The sequence below is a fragment of the Chionomys nivalis genome, chromosome 17 (assembly GCF_950005125.1).
Source record: "Chionomys nivalis chromosome 17, mChiNiv1.1, whole genome shotgun sequence".
Classification (NCBI taxonomy): Eukaryota; Metazoa; Chordata; class Mammalia; order Rodentia; family Cricetidae; genus Chionomys; species Chionomys nivalis.
The window spans coordinates 55,300,476-55,324,957 of NC_080102.1; the positions used below are offsets into that span (position 1 = coordinate 55,300,476).

The following is a 24,482-nucleotide window of genomic DNA, read 5'->3' on the forward strand; positions in this document are numbered from 1 at the left end:
GATCCAAACCATAGGGGCTAGGAGTAAAGCTCAGTAGTAGAGCTCTTATCTAGCATGCAACCAAGGTTTTGATTTGTGGCATTAAGAAAATCAAGATCCAACATGTAGAAGAGATTTAGGAAGTAGAAATGTAGTTGCAAGAGGCAAGGTGATTAGAGGATAAAGAGGGTTGAAGATGTTGGTCATGGGACACATAACCACATGTAAGTAAGAATAAGTTATTGCTACAGCATGAGCTGTAGCTAACTGTGATGACTAGTCTCCATGACAACCACAACTACAGCATGAGCTGTAGCTAGCTGTGATGGCTAGTCTCAGTGGCAATTACAACTACAGCATGAGCTGGAGCTAACTGTGATGACTAGTCTCAGTGACAACCACAACTACAGCATGAGCTGTAGCTAGCTGTGATGACTAGTCTCAGTGACAATTACAACTTGACTGCATCTGGAATTAACTAACACCCGAGTGACTGAGTGCAATGAATCAGTCAGTTGGCCTGGTCTCGCTGCCTTGAGAAGCATGTGTCATGGTGTTTTTGAGGTTTGAGTCTTTGACTCCTGGGGCACTAAGAACCCATGGCACTTCCTCAAGCAGTGAAGCATTCAGGCCATGTATGTGTCTCTAGTTCCATAGACATCAGCAAAGTGCAGAACTTGGCTGAACAATTGGTGTTGGGCACTAATCTTATAGACCCTGTCTAGCTTGCAAACCACCATTACATTCTGTTTTTATAAATGTATAAAAGTCTGATAGCTTGCAATAAACTTGTCTCAGTCTTGCTGAGCTCCCTCCAACCTGTCCTGATTCATTCACATCAACAGTATCAGGGGGCCTGGTGCTTACAGCTGGGGACACCTGTGAAGCAGGTTTCTTATCACGGAAGTGGGAAGATCCACCTTTAATCTGGGCACACCTTCTGTGGCAGCTCATATAAAGGACACAGAAGAAAGAAGCCTTTGCTTTTTGCCTGCTTGCTCTCTCTGACAAGTCTCTCATATATTCCACAGATATGCGTTCGTTCTATCAGTTTTTGTCCCTCTAGAGAACGCTGACTGATGATTCATTCTTACTTAAAAAAACAAAGAGAGTAAATATTAAAGTAGGAGCCTAGCCCCTATTTTACCACAAAAATGATAGCTATATTTGAAGTCATGCATACGTTAATTAACTAGACTCAATCATTATTCAATGTATATATGCTGTAGAACATCAGATTGCATGTGATACATAGCATTTTATATTTTAATTTAAAATTAATTTTAAAAATTATATGAATAAAAGCAATATGTGTAGGATTTCTTTAGGGGTGATGAAAATCAGACCAATTTGCAGTAACAGTTGCATAACTTTAAGACTATTCTATTGTCCATTGATTTGTTGTTTTGAATGAGAATGGTGTAAACTATAATTTCTTTTTTAAAGATAATAGATTTTTGAGAAAGTATATTAATTATAATCAATTAATGAGTTCAGTATAATATTTCCACACATACATGCAGCATACACTGATTACAACTAACCAAACTTTCTTTCTTATTTGCTTTCTTACATCCCCTAGCTTCCACATATGAGGGAATGGCAGTAGATTTTACATCGAACCAAAACAGCATAGAATGTATTGGCTCCTTCTAAAATACCTGCTTCCATGTGTTTCTCTGCCTCAGTGTGAATAAGAATCAAGTTTGGAAACCACTGAGTGTTTTTCCTCTGACTACAATGATGATGAAGATAAATTGGTAGCAGGTAATCAAAAAGATCATGGGACCATCTCTTGATTAAGATGGACAAATAATCCATAAATGAAGACTGTGTAATACTCCCTTATGTCTGATAAATTACAATTTTAATAGCCTATTTAAAAGAAAAGATCAGGCTGGACATGGTGGCTCATGCCTTTAATCCTAACAGTAGCAGTTGCAGAGGTAGTCAGATCTCAGTGAGTTAGAGGTCAGTCTGCTCTAAAAAGAAAAAAAAATCCAGGACAGCAGTGCTGTTACAAAGAGAAACCCTATCACAAAAAAAGAAAAAACAAGAATGAAAATTATAGTAACTCAATTATGAACATAAATAAGTAATTCCTAAGTTAAATATTGATAGATGTTACTTATGCTGTTAACACTTTACAGCAGATACCAGTGATATCTGGAGAATCTTATAAAAATTTTTATTTCAAATAAATGGAAAATCTAAAAGAAATAGAAAAAAGTCTTAAACACAAGTAACCTACCAAAATTATATGAAGATGATATAATCAGATTAAATGGATCTATAATAACCAATAGGACAGAGCAGTTAAAGTCTCTACACAAGCAAAGCTCAGACAGAGTTGCTGCTGGATTCTACATTATCTTTAAGGAAGTACTAACAACAACACTTCTCAAATGCTATTACAAAACAAAGAGAACAAACACTATGAAAATGCCAGTATAACTCTGGTACAAAAGCCAAATAAACAAAAAAATTATTGACAAATTCTCCAATAAACATAGATGACTAAGTTTTTCATAAAATATCTTTAAACCAAATTCAAGAAGAAATTTGGAAGATCACCCCAAGAAGGCAAATTTGATTCAATATATGTAAATCAATAAATATATAAATAAATGGTAAGAATAAATCAGATGATCTCCTTAATAGGCACCAAAGAGGCCTTTGAAATGATTCAACATCTCTTCATTGATGTGGAATGTCCTGTGTATATGTGTTTCTTTTATTGGTTAATGAATAAAGCTACTTTGGCCTATGGCAGGGCAGAATATAGCTATGTGGGAAAGCAAAACTGAATACAGAGAGAAAGAAGACAGAGTTGAGGAAGATGCCAGCAGACACTGGATAAGCAAGATGTAAGGTAAACAAATCACAAGACTCGTGGTAAATATAAAATAATAGAAATGGGTTTAAAAGTAAGAGCTTTTAAATAATAAGCTCAAGCTATTGGCCAAACTTTTATACTTAATATAAGCCTCTGAGTATTTATTCAGGAACTGGTGGGCAGGAAAGAAACCTCCATTTACACTTCATGCCAAGTCTTGAAGTAACTACAATATCCCAATATAATAAATACTATATATAACAAACTAATATTCAACATTATACTAAATGGGGAAATTAAAATTATTTCTTCTAAAGTTTGGAAGGAGATAAGGTGCCTACTGTAGGAAGATTAGGCCTACAAGACTGAGGGATGAACCACCTGCTGCCTGCCTGAGTGCCTAGTAACAGGCATCATCAGAGGTCCTGACCATGCATAGCCAATGAGGGGCGACCATGCAATGTCAACAGATCTGAACACAGCCTGGGTGTTGCGAGGAGGGTATCAAAGGTTCTCCCCATTGCTGAACAAAGGAGTCTGCTGTTTGCCTTTTCCCTGACTCCTTGTGTCTATGCTATTGACCCGGGTGCCTTCTCACTCTCCCAGCTAAAGGAGCTGTTAGCACCCAGCAGCATCTGGTGTCTGAGCAGGTCCTCGCCATCTCTCCCTCTTCACTCACAGCACTGGACAGCACCCTAAGATGGTGTGTTTCAGTGAGAAGAGCTATCGATGTCATATGTTTTTGGTCACTTTGGCAGGTAAGCATTGGGATCCCCCGTTTCTCTCCTTCTTTTGTGTTGTCTGTCATATTTGTCTGCCTGTTCAGTCAGGAAGGCACATTTTTGTTTGAGTTCACCTGGCACCTCCATATAAGGGCTGACCCCTCCAGAGGAAGAACCAAGGCTCAGCTCCCAAACACTGTCCCCCATCTGAAGACACTGTGTGGGCATACGGCTATGGCCTAAAAAGCCACGAAAGTCCCCCACTAAGCGTAAAACATAAAGGTCCAACATAATTTTCCACCTCTGTCTCCCTCTACAGAACTGGCAACCTCTCCTCACCTCTATCCTTCTATGTCTGTTCTCTCTATGACATGCAAAGATGAGGAGACAGACAGTTCGACCCCCATGAAACATGCTAAGGACAGCATGGCCACAGTTAAGACCCCACGTGCTGCTTCCCTGACAGCTCCTCTCCTGCTGTGGGAAGCTACACTTCGGCTGCAGTTCTCCTGGAGCCAAGTGCCTCAATGTCCACCTGCCCCTGAAGGTAAAAACTCCCTTGTGCTGTGGTATGACCCCCAGTCGTCACCCCCCACCTCCATCTCAGGCCTCAAAGGCTGGCAGAAGCCTTTCTGGTCAACCTGGGACAAAACGTCATTAACCAGCCCTGAATTCCCACCCCCAACACTGAACTCTCTGTTGGTGGATAGGAGCTGTGGGCTGCGTCCCGCCACCCGGCTGCCCGCACGGCTAGTTTTATACCCGAAATAATTACACGGAAACTGTATTCTTTTAAACACTGCTTGGCCCATTTAGCCTCTTATTGGCTAGCTCTTACATATTGATCTAACCCATTTTTAATATTTTGTGTAGTACCACGAGCTGGTTTACCAGGAAAGATCTTAACCTGCGTCTGTCTGGAGTGGGAGAATCATGGCGACTCACTGGCTCGGCTTCTTTCTCCCAGCATTCTGTTCTGTCTACTCCGCCTACCTAATTTTTTGTCCTATCAGGGTCAAGCAGTTTTCTTTATTAATTAACCAATGAAAGCAACAGATAAATACAAGACCCACCTCCATCAACTCTCCCTTATCCGAGGGTAGCTAATGAGTCGGGCCCAGTTTCGTCTTTCTTCAAACAACTCCTCACTCAATGGGCAATGCAACTATAAACTTACTTTAATTGGTATAGTTTGCTCAAAGCTGTGCCGGAGCCGGCAGTCTTTCTTAGCTAAAAATTGGCTTGCAATGATTAGGCAGTAGCTCAAGTATGAATGAACATACTTTTAATTAATATTTCAGTGACCCTTGACATGTTCACTGTATGGGGTAACTTTGTCCATCTCATGCATCATGCACAGACTGGCCAACAAGCCTACTACCAACACATAGGCCTTCAAAGCTCATATGGCATGCACCCCATGGGACCCTTCATCTTACTTCCACAGTCTTACTCAACAGTCAGAGGACCTTTTATTGATTTGCTTGCACATGTCAATGAGGTAGTGGAGCAGAGAGTAGACCCGGGCCCCACTGGAGAAATGTCAATCAAACAATTGGTTTGGGAAGGACTTCATGCCCTGTTGTAATAGGAGCGGCAGGGCTGCATCCCCGTCACCCGACCGCCCGCATGGCTAGCTTATGCCCCGAAATAATTACACGGAAACTGTATTTTTTTGGACACTGCCTGGCCCATTAGTTTTAGCCTCTTATTGGCTAGCTCTTACATATTGATCTAACCCATTTTTAATATTTTGTGTATCCCCACGAGCTGGCTTACCAGGGAGGATCTTAACCTGCGTCTGTCTGGAGTGGGAGAATCATGGCGACTCCTTACTTGGCTTCTTTCTCCCAGCATTCTGTCTGTTTACTCCACCCACCTAAGGGCTGGCCTATAAATGGGCCAAGGCAGTTTCTTTATTAAATAAAAGTAACTCCTCCATCAATGCCCCATCTGCAATGTGGTCACAGTGGTCCACAGTGAGGATATTCACAAGTGGGTACTGGCCACTAGAGACCTCGATCCCAGTAGCAGTTCCATTGCTGCCCTCACTGTTTCCCCGGATGCCCTCCTTGTGGGCAGGCAGCATGCCAATGACACATCCAAGGACCCCTAAGTGTCTTGCTGGGGATGCTGCAAACCAGGCCATCTGCGGTGTGACTGCCACTGAGCAGAACCTGGTAAAAGATGTGTGCCCAACCGTGGATCAGCCTGCTTCCACCAAGGAGGGAATAACCCAGGATGGGTAATGTATATACTCCCCTCTCTTGCTCTCATTGTCCCCCAAATAATTTGATTTATTCTTAGAGGAAGAAATTGGCACTTTAAATACCTTGATGAGACTCAGTTGTGACCCTCACTTTTCCTTATTTTATATAATGTCTTTTGAGATGAGCTAAGCATGCTAGGAGCTGACTAAATATATTAAGGACCCATGGACAAATAAGTTTCTATATTATTCATTACAGCTAACACACAAATTTTTTTTCAGTTAGATCAGATAAGGGCAGAAGTTATGACCTTTGACTCTTCATTTTTTTGAAAAAGTTTGGCATAATATAAAAAGGCTATTTGATCCCTCCTGGATACTCACATATGCCTTAATTGGTGGAGTGTTAATCCTTATTCTTTTTAAATGTTTCCTGCAGCATATTTGACAGTAGTGGGCAGCAACTGAGGTGACTCTTCAGGTGTTAATGGCTCTTAAGGATCCCTTTCACAGTCTACCGCAGGAGGTTATGCATGCCTGATTATCTGAAGTTCAAAAGACTATTGCCTAGTCCCCGCACCCTGGCAGCTCTCCAGGAATGAATGCTCTTTGAGGGATGGTAGTCCATGACAGGTAAGAGCTTGCTTGGCAGGTTAACCTAAGACAAGTACAGTTCAGTTGCTGAGCCCTTCTGAACAAGGAACTCTGGCTCCCACTGAACATCCATTTAATAAAAAAAAAAAGGTGGATATGTAGGAAGGAAGATAATGCTTTCAAGTCTAAGAGATGAGCGAACCTGGAGTCTGCCTGAGGCCCTTGCAACAGGCATTATCAGAGGTCCTGATCATGCCTAGCCAATGGGGCAACCACGTGATGCTGCCTGAGGGACTAGCATCAGGTGCTGTCAGAAGTCCTGATTGTGCCTAGCCAATGAGGGGACCATGCAATGTCAATGGATCTGAAGGCAGCCTTGGTGCTGGGGGGAGGGTATATAAGGCTCTCCCCATTGTTGAATAAATTACGTGACTCCTGGTGTCTATGCTATTGATGCTATGCTTTCCCACCCCACCCCCACCAGGGAGACTTTAGGACCTAGCAACAGTCAACTATCTCCGTTGTTCTTCAATTAATGGAAGTTTGAGCTACAGCAATAAGAGAAAAATTATAATGAACCTTTCTTATCTGGGCTGATGCTGATCTCTCTCTCTCTCTCTCTCTCTCTCTCTCTCTCTCTCTCTCTCTCTCCTCTCTCTCTCTCTCTCCTGTCTCCAGAGGCTGATCTCTTCCCTCCCCTTCCCCCTTCTCTCAATAAACTCTCCACTTAAACTCTGTCTGTATGGCGTGTTTGTCTCTTGTCCACCACCCACCATGGATTCTCACCCGCTGTGGTTTGGACTCACCCACAATATCAAAGGTATTTTCTCAGTTGAGATTCACTTTGCTTAAATGGCCCTAGACTATGTCATAGTAATATAAATTTAGCTAGAACAAAATATTTTCCCAACAGCAGAGCACATGCACATATAAACTCACAGAGACCATAAACATATGTGTAACACCTGTTCAGACAAAATCCCTGCAACAAGAAGATGCAGGCACAAAGTCCCACCCTAGCCAAGAAGCTAGTCTTAAATGTAGTCTTGACTGTCCTGGAACTAGCTCTGTAGACCAGACTGGCCTCACACTCACAGAGATCTGCCTGCCCCTGCCTCCCTGAGTGCATATTAAAGGTGTGTGCCACCACTGACTGACTTCAATTTTCTTTAATGGAATGACATTGACTGTATCAACCATACTCTAAGGCAGGCCCCTGCTCAGGAGTAGTTGGGTAAAACAATCAGACTCTGTGTTTTAGTGGCTTTTTGTTTTCTCTTCTTCCTAGGAGAGAGAAAGAAGATTAAGAAGGGTTGATGAGGTGGTGGAGGATCTGGGAGGAGTTGTGGAATGACAATGATCATGATAAATCATTTCTATATGAACTGTGTGTGGTGCACACCCTTAGTATCAGCACTCAGGAGGCAGAGGCAGGCATCTATGTGAGCTCAAAGACAGCCTGAGGGAATTTCAGGACAGCTGAGCTACCTAGAGGGACCCTATTTCAAACAAGGAAAATACTGTGTGCAGTTTCCAAAAAATGAATAAAAACAAAAACACTTTGGAATAAGTCTAATCAAGGAATTAAATGACATCTACAATGAAAATTGTAAGACACTAAAGAAAAAAATTGAAGGCACTAAAAGGTGGAAGTCTTCCATGCCCATGGATTGTGGGGATGGCTGAAAGCATTACTAAAAATATTACTGAAAGCAGCCCAAAACTGCAAAGCAATCCACATTAAGATTTCCTCATAGAACTAGAGAAAATAATCCTAAAATCCTTATGGGAGTGTAAAGACCCCAAATAACCAGAAAAAACTTAAACAGATAAGGTAATGGTAAAGATATCAAATCATCTGATCTCAAATTATGCCACCTATTTTAAAATTATTTTTAATATTTTTTTAAAAACATGGTATGGGCCCAAACAGACATGTAGATGAATTTACAGAGTAGAGATCTCAAAAATAGCTACAGTCACCTAATTTTTTATAAATATGTCAACAGTATACATTAGAAGAAAGTCTTTAGCAAGTGGCACAGGGAAAATTAGTTATTAGCACACTAAAGAATAAAACTAGACCCATATATCTCACCCTACACACATGCACACATATGCACACACACACACACACACACACCAGTTCAATATCAATCAAAGACTTTAATATCAGACCTGAAGCTTTGAAATTGTTGGAAAAAATCAACAAAGCACTTCAAAACGTAAGCATAAAGACATTCTGAAAATGGGTCCAACGACCCTTAAAATAATCCAAAAGTCTGATAAAATGGAATTGTACGAAATTATAAAGTTTCTGCATACTAGAATAAACAATTGCAAGAATGAAGAAACAGCCTACAGACTAGGAAGGTATGCTAACTATTCATTTGGAAGTGGGAAAACATTTATAATCTGTAAAGTATAAAAATAAACTCTAGAAAACAAGTATTCTAACAAATAAGTGTGCTGAATAGTTCTCAAAGAAAATGAACAGCCAACTGATATTTGAAATAGTGTACAACAAACTCAACTATCAGGGAAATCTCAATTAAAACTTCATTGACATCATTTCTCACCCCAGTTAGAATGGTTGATATCAAGAAAATAAATGACAAGGGCAAAAGAGAGTGCTTGCTGCTCTTGCAGAAGACCCAAGTTCAGTTCCCAGCATCTACATCTGTCCACTCACAACATCTGTAAGCCTGGCTCCAGGGTATCTGATGCCCTCTTCCACAGACAGCACACACACATGTGCACACACACATGCGCACAAACACACACACACACACTCACATCACAAAAATGAATCTTTAAAAATAAAGAACAAATGCTGGCAGGATGTGAGTAAAGAGGAGTCCTATACATGTCTGGTGAGATGTAACTATGGAAGTCAAAACGCTAAAAGTAGAATTACTATATGACCCAGCTATACCGTTCCTGGTATTTAGCCAAAGGACTCTATAACCTATTCCAGAGATATTTGCACATGTTTATTGTTGTTCTGGTCCCAATAGCTAAGAAAAGGCACCAGTCTAGCTGTCCTTCAAGAGGTGTGTGGATAGAAGAGGAATGTGCCTGAGCACAATGAAAGCTTATTCATCTACAAACAAATGAAGTTGCTACGTACATGGGAAGATGGGTGGAACTGGAAGGTTATGGTGAAGAAAATAAGCCAGACTTGTGTTTGGATTATTTGTTTCACCAGAAAACTCTTAGCTCTGATAAACATTTTTAGTAAAGTCACAGGCCACAGAATCACCACAAAAAAAAAATCAGTAGCCTTCCTGTATCCCAGTAATAAACCCACCAAGAAAGTAATGCATTCTCACATATATAGAAACTGAATTTAAATGTGTGGATGGTTGTTCGGTGGGTGTGGTTGTGAAGGATAAAAAACTAGAAGAGGAGCCATAAAATGGGGGAGGGGTAATGTTAAAGGAAGAGGAGAAAGTGAAAAAAGAGAGGGCAAGAGAATCGTGGGACCTGAAGACAGTAGGGAGGGATTGAGGAGACAGCTCAGCCAGTGAAGTCTCCTGCTGGCACACCCAACAAGTTGAGTCTGGTCCCAGGAAATCCGCATGGTGGAAGAAGAGAAGGAACTCTTGCAAGTGGCCCTCTGCTCTCCATGCGTGCACACAAATCAAGTAAGAAAATGTATGTGAACAATTTGCAACCAATTTGCAAACAATTGTGATTAATGACTGACTGCAAACAATCAATTGAAATAACTCACTACCTTCGGCAGGGTTGAGGAGAACCTGGGAGAATGGGATAGTAGAGATGGAGGAAGGACAGAGATGAGAGCAAGGAAAGAGATATCTTGATTGAAGGAGCCATTATGGGGTTAGCAAGAAACCTAGCTCGAGAAAAAAATACCAGGAATCCACAGGCATGACCCCAGCTAAGACCCTAAGCAATAGAGGAGAGGGTGCCGGAACTGGCCTTGCCCTGTAGTCAGACTGATGATTATCTTAAGTATCACCATAGACCCTTCATCCAGCAACTGATGGAAACAGAGGCAGAGACCCACATCAGAGCACTGGACTGAGCTCCCAAGGTCCAGTTGAAGCATGGGAGGAGTGAGAATATGAGCAAATAGGTCAAGACCATGAAGGGTTCATCCACTGAAACAGTTTACCTGAGCTAATGGGAGCTCACCAACTCCAGCTGGACTGGGAAGGAACAAGCATAGGACCAAACTAGTCCCTCTGAATGTGGTTGACAGTTGTATGGTTGGGGCAGACTGAGGGGCCACTGGCAGTGGCACTGGGATTTATCTCTACTGCATGTACTGGCTTTCTGGGATCCTATTGTCTTTGGATGTATACTTTGCTCAGCCTAGATGTAGTAGGTAGGATCTTGGACTTTCCACAAAGCAAAGTGTCTTACCCTCTCTGAGGATTAGAGGGGGATGGGGTGGGAAGATGTGCAGAGGGAATGGGAGGAGAGGAAGGAGTGGGAATTTGGATTGGTATTTTTTAAAAAAAAAAAAATCTAATAAAAAAAGACAAAAGGAAAATGAATGTAAGAATTTTTTAAAGAAAAAGAAAGCAACGGGAAACTGTTGGGAAAGGGAACAGGAATCAGGAAGCAAAGGGTTGGGAGGGCAGTGATGGAAGGGAACAATTAAGAACAAAGTATAATGAAATGCCATGATGAAACATGTTATTTTGTGTGCTAACTGAAGAACAATTATCAGGAAACAATAAAGTTTTTAACACTCTAAGGAGGGCAAATGTAATAAATGCAACAACAGAATCATACTGTATAATTTATTGTTCATAAGTAAAGAACATTTCAGTGAATTTATTTCTAATGAGCACATACTTCTTGTCTATCTCCTCCATACATCAGAAGAAAGACAAATAATCATTGATCTCAATAGAAGCAAAAAACATTTGATGAAGACTCCTCCCAGAATTCTTCTGATAAGGTGTTCATTCAAAAACAAAGTAAAGCCATTATCTATAATGCTGAAACATGGACAACTTCCTGTGTTGGAGAATAAAGAAAAGTCGGGAGGATAACACAGCATACAAGGTTGCCTGCCACTAATCTTGAACACCTCAGGTGGCTTGAGGGTTCCAAATATCCCAAAAGGCTCTATGCAAAGGCCAGGCCCTTTCTTAAATCCTCAAGATTCTGGCTATTAACTTAAAAATGAGATATATAAAATTATATAAAAATTCTTCTCCTTCAAGATAAAATAATTAAATGTGCTTTAAAATTTTGATAGCATCTATGAATAAGACACTAGATCAAGAATACAGTTCAATAACATATATTTAAAAATGAATCGCAATATGGCATAGCAGCCTATGTACTGGAAACAATCAAGCGGTAAGTGAGCTTGACACTTGCAGCAGCAGCCAACAAAGGCCGTGTGTGCTCACCACCAGGATCAAATGCAAACGCCCTGAGGACCATCCTGGCTGTAACTGTGGTGCTACTGATCTCATGGGCTGGAACAAGGCTGACCAGGGACTGACATTTGTACAGCAGACATATTCGTGTAGTTATGATTCGGACGGGTACATGTGCTGAGAATCTACCACAAATATACTCTCAGCTTCTCGACCCATAACTTCCACACTTAAAATGTATTTATTGGACAATAAACAGGGTAAGACATGTCTTAAGCTTCACCTATGTGCACTGCACTTACATGGTTTCCCACCTCTCCTCCCTCCAACTCCTCACACATCCACAAATTCCCTCTCAAATTGTGGCCTCTTCTCTGTAAATGCTACTGTTACACAAATAATATGTAAATACAGCCTGCTCAGTTCATTCAGTGCTGTGACTCATATGTGTATGTCCTTATGACTGACCACTTGGAATCAGATACTCGTGTAGAGAGCTCGTCCCTAGAGAAGACTGAGTCTCCCTCTCTCCACAGCCAGTAATTAGGTCTTCATTTACCATTTTAGTATTCCTTAAATGATAGTAAAAACACAAGAAAGTGTCCTGGGGGAGCTGTTTTGTGTTCTCTCTCTCTCCTTCTCCTTCTCCTTTTCCTACATCTCCCTCACCTCCCTTCTCTTTGTGTGTTTGTGTATGTGTGTTCTTTTCTTTTGTTCTGGTGGAGTTTTTGTTCATTGCTGCTGAGGGATACAACATGAAACCGACAACTTGTAATTAAGTCAAAACGAAAAAAGCAATTTCAGAAAGAAATAGTTTTTGATCATAATAATTTAATCCATTCACCTCTCGAAACTCTTGCAGTTAATCCTGCAGTTACTTTCACAATCAAAAGCATCTTTCCGGAAAGTCTGTCACTGTCTTCTGGGTATGTGCCACAGATTGTGCCCGTCACCTACCAGGTCGTTGACAGTCTCACGGTGTTGAGGCTTTGTCACCATGTGGACTGAGTGACAGAGGTGTCTGACTCGCAGTGTGAATAATTTCTTATCATCAGTCCTCTCACGGATAGTGTTGTTTGACCATTGAGCAAATAGTCTAAAGTCGGTGTGTTATCTGTAGTCTATGGACATGGCTAGGTACAATATGCAATGTCAGATGTCCCAACTGTCTTTAGATGTCTATGTGTCTATTCTGTAATGGTACCCTTGTGTCTTTTAGGTTCTTTTTTTTTTTTTTTTTTTGAAAGTGACAAAATCTAATCCCTAGTTAAAATAAAACAGTAATAAACATTAAGATTACAATTCATTGAGTCCAGCATCACAGAAGGATTCATTATCAATATGGTAGTGAAACAGGTTTTGATCCATTTGGCTCAAAATTCCAACCCCCACCACTTACCTCTCTGAGACAATTTTCATTCTTTGGAGTACGGATAACTGAAATATTTACTCAATGCTTTTGTTGTGATAGTTTAAACGGGATGGTGTATTAAATGGTTTAACACAATGACAGAATGTGAGATTCATGTCTGTATACCTGGCCTTTAAAGAATAACTCGAGTGATCTTATAGCAGGGGCTCTTGCACACATTGACCACAGGTGACAGATGACTGTCTTAGAATCTCTCCTCAGTTTCAAACTCCTCAGAGACAGAATGATCTGCCATTGACCCTGTGCTCTTTTCTCTACTACCTACCAGACCAAAGGAATGAGTACCAACCAAGGTTGAGAAAAGACCTGAGACACCATGGTGGATGATCTCTCTGAAGCCACTCTGAATGAGTAGCGTTTAGTTTCAGGAAGAATGTTGACAACAGACTGAGAAAGAAGCAACAGTCTCTACCAGACTGTGTTTAGTGACTAAATACAAGAGAAAATGTTAGACAACAAGTTTATCTTATCCTCTGCATACGACAAACTGGTATCATCCCAAGAAAGTAACTCCGCATTTTGAAGTGCCTTTAAGAAAAGAGATAAGGATCTGCAGAGACGCAGCTCTCCAGCACCCTCAGCATCCGGGCCCTGTTTAACAGAGTTCTAGTCACTTCTGCATCATTCTGGTTTTCAACCCATTATCTGAAATGCCACAGATATTTTCTTAGCATTCTCCTCACGGCCGCCTTCACCTCCTTGTTCTTCAGGCTGTAGATGAGGGGGTTCAGCATGGGGGTGATGACACTGTACTGCAAAGAGAAGATCAGCTCTTGAATGGATCCTGGATTTGGCATGAGATAGCGGAGTAATCCCGAGCCGTAGAAGAAGCTCACAGCCATGAGGTGAGACGAACAGGTAGAAAAGGCCTTGCGTCTCCCGGAGGTGGAGCTGATGCCCAGGATGGTGAGCAAGATGCGAATGTATGAGAAGAGAATCAGGAGGAAGTTTCCAAAGAAGTGGATGAAGCTGGAGCAGAGGAGGGTGGTGACGCTTGCAGACACATCCGAGCAAGACAAGGGGTAGAGAGAGGGCAGCTCACAGATGAAATGGTGGATATCCTGAGCCGCACAGAAGTCCAAATTCAGAGCAACAAGGATATTGATAAGAGCGTCTAGAAAAGCCAGGCCCCATGAGCCCCACACCAGCCCTGAACAGAGCTGTCTGTTCATCACTTGACCATAGAGCAGAGGTGAGCTGATGGCCACAAAGCGGTCATAGGCCATCACTGCAAGTAGGCAGGACTCGGTACCTCCCGTGGCAAACACGAAGAAGACCTGAGCTAGGCAGCCCTCCACTGAGATGCTCTTCTTCACAGACAGGAGGTTCTCCAACAGCTTAGGCACTGTGACGGATGAGTGGCAGAGGTCCAGCAAGGACAGGTGTCCCAGGAAGAAGTACATGGGAGTGTGGAGGTGGGAATCCATCTTGACTACCAGCAGCAGCATCAGGTTCCCCATGAGGGTTAGAAGATAGATCGCCAGGAAGAGCAAGAAGAGTGGAACCTCGATCTGGGCGTCACAGGACAGCCCGAGGAGGATAAACTCCAGGACAGCGCTGTGGTTCCTCATGGCCCTCAACAGCTCCTTGGAAATGTGAGAAAACTTGGTGCCACCTCTTCTTATGCCTAACACACGTGGAAGCGTCAGTCCCTCTTTCTCAGTCACTTTCACGGTACTCATGGTACTCGGCAGCTCTAGAGATCACTTAAGGATGGGAAAACTTCTCCCTGAGACACAAAGACCAGAGTGGAAATCTTACCGGGACGCTTTCAGGCGTGCCACGCTGAAACTGCTCTGTCTGAATCGGATGTGACGAGTGAGAGCGCTGTGAAATTCACGGGATTAAAGTCTGCGCTCTTAAAAAGAAGCTGGTGATGCAGCTTCACTGCTCTCGGAGCTTGGCTCGCTCGGATTCCTAGCCCCACTTTTCAAGGGACACAACTCTGAGACTGTCGCCACTGTGAGCTGGGCTGTTGTCCCAGCTAGGTACATTCTGAGCAACTCTTTTCCCAGAAGGTCCTGCCTGGAAGAACATTTTCAGAAGGGGACACACAAAAGTATCTCGTTCTATAAATGGCTCAAAGTTGCTCAAAATGTATTATTTCTAAATTAAAAAACGTACTGATGGGTGAAAGGGCATATGGAGAACAGCCCGCAGGTAGCTCTACTCAGAGCGCTGGTCTGGCTAGGGACCAGCAAGGGATTTTCACAGCCATGGCTTGCATTAGAGCAGATGTAGCAGCGAAGGCAATGGACAAAAGTCTGTCAGCTGGAAAGATTGGTGCCCTGTTCTGTACCACCACAAACCTCGGAGCTACAAGGAGCAGGCACACGGATAGTTCCACGTACAACTACTTACTGCATCTTGTGTGTTTGGAATTCACCTAAGTCTCACCAATGTCCTCATCCTTCCCACCCCTGATACATGCATGACGTTCTCCTACTAGCCTGCCTGAACCTGCAGATCGCATCTCAGTCTTGCATATGAGAAGACAAGCTAAAACCTAGCTACTGTGGAGGGCTGCAAGGGGGTTGCTGATTTGAGTCTGGTGCTAAAGACGGCAGAGGTGCTGAAGAGTTGCCCAGAATTCTTTCTTCACCCCAACTCATATTTAATTTTCTTTAAAAGAGGAAGAGAAATTATCCTGAGGAGCAAATCAAAGCTTCTTACATAACGGAAGGAGTTTCTGTACCGGAGAGGAAGCTACGACTGCTGACCTAGGAGACAAACTGCAGACAAGAGGGCTAAGAGGCCGGAAAGCGCCTGTCAGAAAAGGCTAGAATGGAGGACACTGGGGAAAGCAGCAGCAGAGAAAAGCATCGGGAGAGGGGGCAGGAGAGGGGAAGGGAGAGAAACAGCAATACCATGCTCATGCTCGTCTCCTCCCTGGGCAGATGCCTTCCATCTTCCTAAGGTGTTTGGCGTGTCTCTGAGTGCCGCAGGAAAGCGTGAGAGACTGTGCAGAACTGTCGGATCTCAGGGGCTGACACTGCCATTTCTATTCAAGATCGTTTCTGCATAAAGGCGTGCGCTCAACCCTCAGCTAAGCCTTTCTGAACTTTGACAGCATAAATGGCCCCTTTAGATTTAACTACAAAGAAAAGGGAAACCTTAAAATGTCAAGCTCCTAAAGAGCATGACTGCAAAGTTTTCACACTCCCTCCAGCAAAACTACACAGCTCTCTCTCTCTCGCTCTCTCTCTCTCTCTCTCTCTCTCTCTCTCTCTCTCTCTCTCCTCTCTCTCTCTCTCTCTCTCTCTCTCTCTCTCTCTCTCTCTCTCTCTCTCTCTCATCTAAGATACTGCTAAGAGACCACCTTAACAAGCAGCTCAGGTCTAGCCATTAAGAAGGGTAACTATGCTAAGGTGGCCAATGGGACAAACAAGCAATGACCTGAAATCCCAGGGGACAGCCAGGTCTCCTGCTGGCTAGAAAGCACCTCCTGGGGTGAATTTGTGCTCTTTGGCTAAAACTGTTACTAAGTGATTCTCCTGGGAATTCCATTGAGGTTAAGTGATCCACAGCCTATTTTATTTATTTTTATTTTATTGATTTTTATTGAGCTCTACATTTTTCTCTGCTCCCCTCCCTACCCCTCCCCTCCCCTTCAACTCTCTCCCAAGGTCCCCACGCTCCCAATTTACTCAAAAGATCTTGTCTTTTTCTACTTCCCATGTAGATTAGATCTGTTAGTCTCTCTTAGTGTCCGCATTGTTGTCTAAGTTCTCTGGAATTGTGATTTGTGGGCTGGTTTTCTTTACTTTATGTTTAAAAACCACTTATGAGTGAGTACATGTGATAATTGTCTTTCTGGGTCTGGGTTACCTCACTCAAAATGATGTTTTCTAGCTCTATCCATTTGCCTGAAAAATTCAAGATGTCGTTATTTTTTTCTGCTGTGTAGTGCTCCATTGTGTAAATGTACCACATTTTCCTTATCAAGTCTTCAGTCGAGGGGCATTTAAGTTGTTTCCAGGTTCTGCCTATGACAACAAAGCTGCTATAAACATAGTTGAGCATATGCCCTTGTGGCATGATTGAGCATCCTTTGGATATATATCCAAAAGTGGTACTGCTGGGTCTTGAGGAAAGTTGTTTCTTAATTTTCTGAGAAATCACCACACTGGTATCCAAAGGGGCTGTACCAGCTTGCACTCCCATCAGCAATGCAGGAGTGGTCCCTTTACCCCACATCCTCTCCAAAATATGCTGTCATCTGTGGTTTTTATCTTGGTCATTCTTACAGGTGGAAGATGGAATCTCAGAGTAGTTTTGATTTGCATTTCTCTGATGGCTAAAGATGTTGATGGAGATCCTTAAGCGACTTTCAGCCATTTTAGATTCCTCTGTTGAGAGTTCTCTGTTTAGGTCCATTTTTTTATTGGATTATTTGTTCTTTTGAAGACCAAGTTCTTGAGTTCTTTGTATATATTGGAGATCAGACCTCTGTCTGATGTGGGGTTAGTGAAGGTCTTTTCCCATTCTGTAGGCTGTCATTTTGTCTTATTGATCATGTCCTTTGTTTTACAGAAGCTTTTCAGTTTAAGGAGGTTCCATTTATTAATTGTTTCTCTCAGTGTCTGTGCTACTGGTGTTATATTTAGGAAATGGTCTCCTGTGCCAGTGCATTCAAGTGTACTTCCCACTTTCTCTTCTATGAGGTTCAGTGTGGCTGGCTTTATGTTAAGGTATTTGATCCATTTGGACTTGAGTTTTGTGCATGGTGGTAGATATGAATCTATTTTCATTCTTCTACATGTTGATATCCAGTTATACCAGCACCATTTGTTAAATATGGTTTCTTTTTTCCATTTTATATTTTCTGTTTCTTTGTCAAAAATCAGGTGTTTGAAGGTGTGGATTAGCATCTTCGATTCAGTTCCTTTGGTCCTCCTGTTTGTTTTTATGCCAATACCAGGCTGTTTTCAGTACTGAAGCTCTGTAGTAGAGTTTGAAGTCAGGAATTGTGATGCCTCCAAAAGTTTCTTTATTGTACAGGATTGTTTTGGCTATCCTTGGTTTTTTACTTTTCCAAATGAAGTTGATAGTTGTTTTTTTTTTTTTTTTTGAAACCTATAAAGAATACTTCGGGGATTTTGATGGGCATTGCATTGAATCTGTAGATTGCTTTTAGTAAGATTGCCATTTTTACTATGTTAATTCTGCCTACCCAAGAGCATGGGAGACCTTTCCACTTTCTGGTGTCTTCTTCAATTTCTTTTTTCAAAGAATTAAAGTTCTTGTTATACAAGTCTTCCCTTGTTGGGTAGAGTTACTCCAAGATAATTTGTGCTATTTGTGGCTATTGTAAAGGGTGATGTTTCTCTGATTTCTTTCTCAGCCCATTTATCATCTGTGTATAGGAGGGCTACTGATGGTTTTTTGAGTTGATCTTGTATCCTGCTACATTACTGAAAGTGTTTATGAGTTGTAGAAGTTTCTTGCTAGAATTTTTGGGATTGTTTATATAAACTATCATATCATCAGCAAATAGTGAGAGTTTAACTTCTTCTTTTCCAATTTATATCCCCTTGATCTCCTTTTGTTGTCTTATTGCTCTAGCTAGGACCTCAAGAACTATATTGAATAGATATGGAGAGAGTGGACAACCTTGTCTTGCTCCTGATTTCGGTGGGATCGCTGCGAGTTTCTCTCTATTTAGTTTGATGTTGGCTGTTGACTTGCTGTATATTGCCTTTATTATGTTTAGGTATGTTCCTTGTATCCCTGCTCTCTAAGACCTTTGTCATGAAGGGATGTTGTATTTTGTCAAAAGCTTTTTTGGCATCTAATGAGATGATCATGTGGTTTTTATTTTTCAGTTGGTTTCTATGGTGGATTATGTTTACAGATTTTCGTATGTTGAACCATCCCTGCATCTCTGGGATGAAGCTGACTTGATCATGGTGAGTGCTGGTTCTGATGTGTTCTTGGATTTGATTTGCCAGTATTTTATTTAGTATTTTTGCATCAATGTTCATAAGTGAGATTGGTCTGTAATTCTCTTTCTTAGTAATGTCTTTTTGTGGTTTGGGTATCAAGGCAATTGTAGCCTTATAAAAAAGAGTTTGACAATGTTTCTTCTGTTTCTATTGTGTGGAACAATTTGAGGAGTATTGCTATTAGTTCTTCTTTGAAAATCTTGTAGAACTCTGAGCTGAAACCATCTGGCCCTGGGCTTTTTTTGGTTGAGAAACTTTTGATGACTATTTCTATTTCTTCAGCAGTTATAGGTCTGTTTAATTTGCTTATCTGGTCATGATTTAATTTTGGTAAGTGATATTTATCCAGAAAGTTGTCCATTTCCAATAAATTTTCCAATTTTGGGTAGTAGAGGTTTTTTGAAAAATGAACTGATGATTCTCTGTATTTGCTCCACTTCTGTTGTTATGTCCCTTTTTTCATTTCTGATATTGTTAATTTAGATATTCTCTCTCTGCCTTTTTGTTAGTTTGGATAAAGGTTTGTCAATCTTGTTGATTTTCTCAAAGAACCAACTCTTTGTCTCATTGATTCTTTGAATTGTTTTCTTTGTTTCTATTTTGTTGATTTCAGCTCTCAATTTGATTATTTCCTGCCATCTAATTCTCTTGGGTGATTTTGCTTCTTTTTGTTGTAAAGTTTTCAAATGTTCTATTAATTCAATAGTTCGTTTTTTTTTTCCAGCTTCTTTATGTAGGCATTTAGTGTTATGACCTTTCCTCATAATGCTGCTTTCATTGCTTCCCATAAATTTGGGTATGTTGTATGGTCATTTTCATTGAATTTTAGGAAGTCTTTAATTTCTCCCTTTATTTCTTCCTTGACCTATTGATGATTCAGGTAAGCATTGTTTAATTCCCATGTGCTTGTGGGCTTTCTGGAATTAGTATTGCTGTTGAATTCTAGTTTTAAGCCAAGGTGACCAGATAAAATACATGGGGTTATTCCAATTTTTTTGTATCTGTTGAGGTTTGTTTTGTCACCGAGCATGTGATCAGTTTTTGAGAAGGTTCCATAAGATGCTGAGAAGAAGGTGATTCTTTTCTGTTTGGATGGAATATTCTATAGCTGTCTGTTAAGTCCATTTGAGTCATAACATTTGTTAGTTCCCTTATTTCACTCTTAGTTTTTTGTCTGACAGACCTGTCCAGTGGTGAGAGTGGGATGTTGAAGTCTCCCACTATTAGTGTGTGGGGTTTGATGTATAATTTAAGCTTTGTAAGTGTTTCTTTTACATATGAGGGTGCCCTTGTATTTGAGTCATAGACGTTCAGTACTAAAATTTCCTCTTGATGGATTTTTCCTGTGACTAATATGAAATGTTCTTATTTGTCTCTTTTGATTGATTTTATTTTGAAGTTTATTTTGTTAGATATTAGGATAGCTACACCAGCTTGTTTCTTAGGTCCATTTGATTGGAAATTTTTTTCCCAACCCTTTACTCTGAGGTGATGTCTATCTCTAAGATTGAGGTGTGTTTCTTGTATGCAGAAGAAGAATGGATTCTGTTTTCGTATCCAATCTGTTAGCCTGCACCTTTTTATAGGTTAGTTGAGTCTTTTTATATTAAGGGATATTAATGACCAGTAATTGCTATCTCCTATTAATTTAGTTTTTGTTGTTGATGATGTTAATTTGTGTGTTTTCCCCTTTTTTGGGATTTGCTGCTATGAGACCATCAATTGTCTGTGTTTTTTATAGATGTGGCCAACTTCCTTGGGTTGGAGTTTTCCTTCTAATATTTTGTGTAGGCCTGAGTTTGTGGCTAGATACTGGTTAAATCTGGTTTTGTCATGGAATATCTTGGTTTGTCCTTCTATGGTGATTGAAAATTTTGCTGAGTATAATAATCTGGGCTGGCATCCTTGTTTTCTTAATGTCCGCACAATGCTTGACCACGACCTTCTGGCTTTCACTATCTCCAATAAGAAGCCAGGTATAATTCTGATAGGTCTGCCTTCATATGTTACTTGGCCTTTTTCCTTTGCAGCTTAATATTCTTTCTATATTCTGTATATTTAGTGTTTTGATTATTATTTGGAGAGGGGACTTTCTTTTATCCAGTCTGTTTTGTGTTCTGTAAGCTTCTTTTATCTTCATAGGCATATCTTTCTTTAGGTTGGGAAAGTTTTCTTCTATGATTTTGTTAAATATATTTTCTGTGCTTCTCAGTTGAACTTCTTTTACTTCTACTCCTATTATTCTTAGGTTGGTCTTTTCATGGTGTCCCATATTTCCTGGATATTTTGGGTTAAGCTTTCATTAGATTTAATGTTTTCTTTGACTGTTGAGTCTATTTCCTCTATTGTATCTTCAGCACTTGAGATTCTCTCTTCCATCTTTTGTATTCTGCTGTTAATGCTGTGTTTGTGGTTCCTGGTCGTTTTCTCATGATTTCTGTTTCTATAATTCCCTCAGCTTGTGTTTTCTTTATTGTTTCTATTTTAGTTTTCAAGTCTTGAATAGTTTCTTTCATATGTTTGATTGCTTTTTCTTCATTTTCTTTAAGGGATTTGCTGATTTTGTCCAATTTTTTGTTTGTCTTTTTTTTTCCATTTCTTTGAGGGAATTTCTCATTTCCTCTTTAACAGCTTCAAACATTCTCCTGAAGTTATTTTTTATGTCATTTTCTTCTGTTTCACCTATATTTGGTTGTTCAAGTCTTGCTGTATAGGCTCTCTAGATCTTATTGGTGTTGTGTTGCTCTTTGTGGTGTTGCATGTGTTCTTACCTTGTCCACTCATCTCTTCCTCTAATTCGAGTAGTTGGGGCTGTCTGTGATTCTGGTGATTAATCTTCTAGGTGCCAGTAAATCCAAGGCTCAGATGGTTGTTCCCCATGGTACAGTCAGTCACTCTGTGTTCCTGGAGGTCTCTCAGCACTCCTGCTCCTGGGTTTTGCTCCATTCCTGTGGAGTTTTCTGTCCCAGGCCTGCTCTAGCCTAGGTTTTCAGTTCAGACCTGTTTCTGTAAATGTCCCTGGTCTGGATCCACTCCCGCTCCCATGGAGCTTACTTCTTGGGCTGCTCCAGCCTAGATAGCTGGCTCAGTCTCACTCCTATGGAGTTTACTGCCTCAGACCTGCTTTGACCCACGTTATTAACTCTATCCTAATCCTATGGAATTTGTTGCCTCAGGCCTGCTCTGGCCTAGGTTACTGGCTCAGACCTGTTTCTGTAAATCCTGGTCTGGACCCACTTCTGCAGAAGTCCCTGGCTTGGGGTTAGTCCTGCAAAGGTCTCTGGCTCTGATCTACTCCCTCTGAGGTCCCAGATTCATGCCACGACCCACAGAGGTTTCTGCCTACTCCCTTTGACATCCCTGACTGATTCCCAGACCCACAGAGGTCCTGGCTCAGGCCTAATTCCTCAGAGGTCCTAGACTTACTCCTGGACCCACAGGGGTCTTGGCTCAGGTCTGCTCCCTCAAAGGTCCCAGATTCATGCCCAGATCCACAGCAGTCTCTGGCTCTGTCCCACTTGCTCAGTGGTTGCTCCCCTGTACCTGCTCCTATGGAGTTCGCCATCTCAGGTTTGCTCTGATCTAGGTTGCTGGCTCAGTCCTGCCTCTGCAAATGTCCCTGGTCTGGATCCACTCCTGCTTCCCTGGAGTTCACTTTCTCAGGCCTGCTCCAGCCTGGCTCAGTCCCGTTCCCATAGAGCTGGCCGCTTCAGGCCTACTCTGGCCTAGGTCACTGGCCCAGTCCTGCTTCTGCAAATGACCCTGGTCTGGATCCTCTCCTGCTCTCTGGTGTTCACTGTCCCAGGCTCGCTCAGGCCCAGGTCACTGCCTCAGTCCTGCTCTTTTGGAGTTCGCTGCCTCAGACTTGTTCTGGCCTAGGTCACTGCCTCAGTCTTCTCACAGCTTACTTTAAACCATCTTCCTATTGCTATACTTCTAGATCTACTGTTTATAATATACATATGATATAGCATAATTATTATGTAGCAGTTATAATTTGCATTTACCAACTTGCTCACATTTTTACTGAATTTTTTTCAGAATTGAAAAGCTCAATAGCTGAGCCAAGATCACAGTGGGTGATTTTGCTATCAACCTGACACAGCTGAGGATGTTCTAAAGTACCAGGGGTTGGGTGTGAGGGAACACTCCCACCCCCCACCAGCATCTCCCTTCTTGAAAGGGTCTTTCCAAGGTTCTGGTTAACGAAAGTCTTCTAGTGATATTCACCTCTGTTTTAAGTCACTATATGATTCTTTTCTTGTGGTTTTTATCATTTTAATTATCCATATTTATTGATTGTGATGCAGCAATCTTATATGTGCATGGTGTGCAATGATTAAGGGACATGGATTCCTAATGGTTATTTTTTTTAGACCAGGTCTCATTACATAGTTCTGACTGACCTGGGACTCATATAGTTCCATCTGCCTCTGCCTTCCAAGAAGTGTGTGCTATCATGTCTGTCCTAATGGATAGGTTTTTAAAAATATTTCAAAGGTATAATCCAATTATTATTTCCTTGTTTGACTGATATTTCTCTTAAGAAGTCATTTTGTTAGTTTAATGTCATTTTTCCTTGAGTTAATTTTCCTCTTATACTTTCTCACTACTTTTTTTAATGTTTTCTGACTCAATTTTCAATACTGCATTCACTGTGATCAAATACAGACATTTTCATTTATTTTGAAACTGCTGCATTTGTTTCAGATTATTTTTCAAAAATAAGAAGTTTTGAGTTCAAAGATTTCTTTGTACCATTCTTAACTTCCTTTTTATACACTATACTAAAGTCAAAATGCAGCTGCTGTAACCAGAAGGATGATGCCCTCCCAAGAGATGGATACACCCTAATCTCTAAAACCTACAAGCATGCAGGTAAAGGACCTGCATGGGAAAGGGACTTTGCAAATGGCATTAAGGCTACAGGCTGAGGGAGGTGTAGGCCCATATTTCTATATGGTGTGGCAGCCAGGCTCTGAAGCCATGGGCCCCACTTGAGTTGGTCACATAATGCAGACAGGCTGTCACTGCCCTAACAATAGCCAGGATGTGCTGCTCCTTTCTCCTTTGTTAGAAATGTAGATCGCCTGGGGAGAGGTGTTTGCTGAAGCTGATGACTAAGTTGCAGGTGTTTCCCTAGCCATGTGTCCCCTGGAAAGAGAATATTAATGAGGTATCCACCTTGGGTTACCTGGCGGATAAGAGATGTTTTGTAAAATAAACACAAGTAGATCTTCAGGATGGAGAGAAGCCTGAGATGCCCTTCTGTGATGATGGTGTAAGCTGTGTCTGGTTATTTCTCACACCTCCGTACTGGTGCAGTTAGGGAAAATAGTTTTCTATGTTGGGGCCTTCGGTCCCTCACAGGGAGGAAAAACAGCAGCCACACACAGGTC

At 41.4% G+C, this 24,482-nt stretch overlaps 1 protein-coding gene across 1 annotated transcript; it reads right to left on the bottom strand.

Annotated features, from left to right (window-relative positions):
• Positions 1-13,779: 13,779 nt before the first annotated feature.
• On the bottom strand, positions 13,780-14,709 carry LOC130889128 (olfactory receptor 8S1-like). The gene has a single exon (XM_057792680.1). The coding sequence runs from the start codon at positions 14,707-14,709 to the stop codon at positions 13,780-13,782; it is 930 nt and encodes a 309-aa protein (XP_057648663.1).
• Between the last annotated feature and the right edge of the window lie 9,773 nt (positions 14,710-24,482).

Coding starts and splice junctions, on each gene's coding strand:
- LOC130889128 (XM_057792680.1), bottom strand. CDS start 14,709: ATGAGGAACCACAGCGCTGTCCTGGAGTTTATCCTCCTCGGGCTGTCC.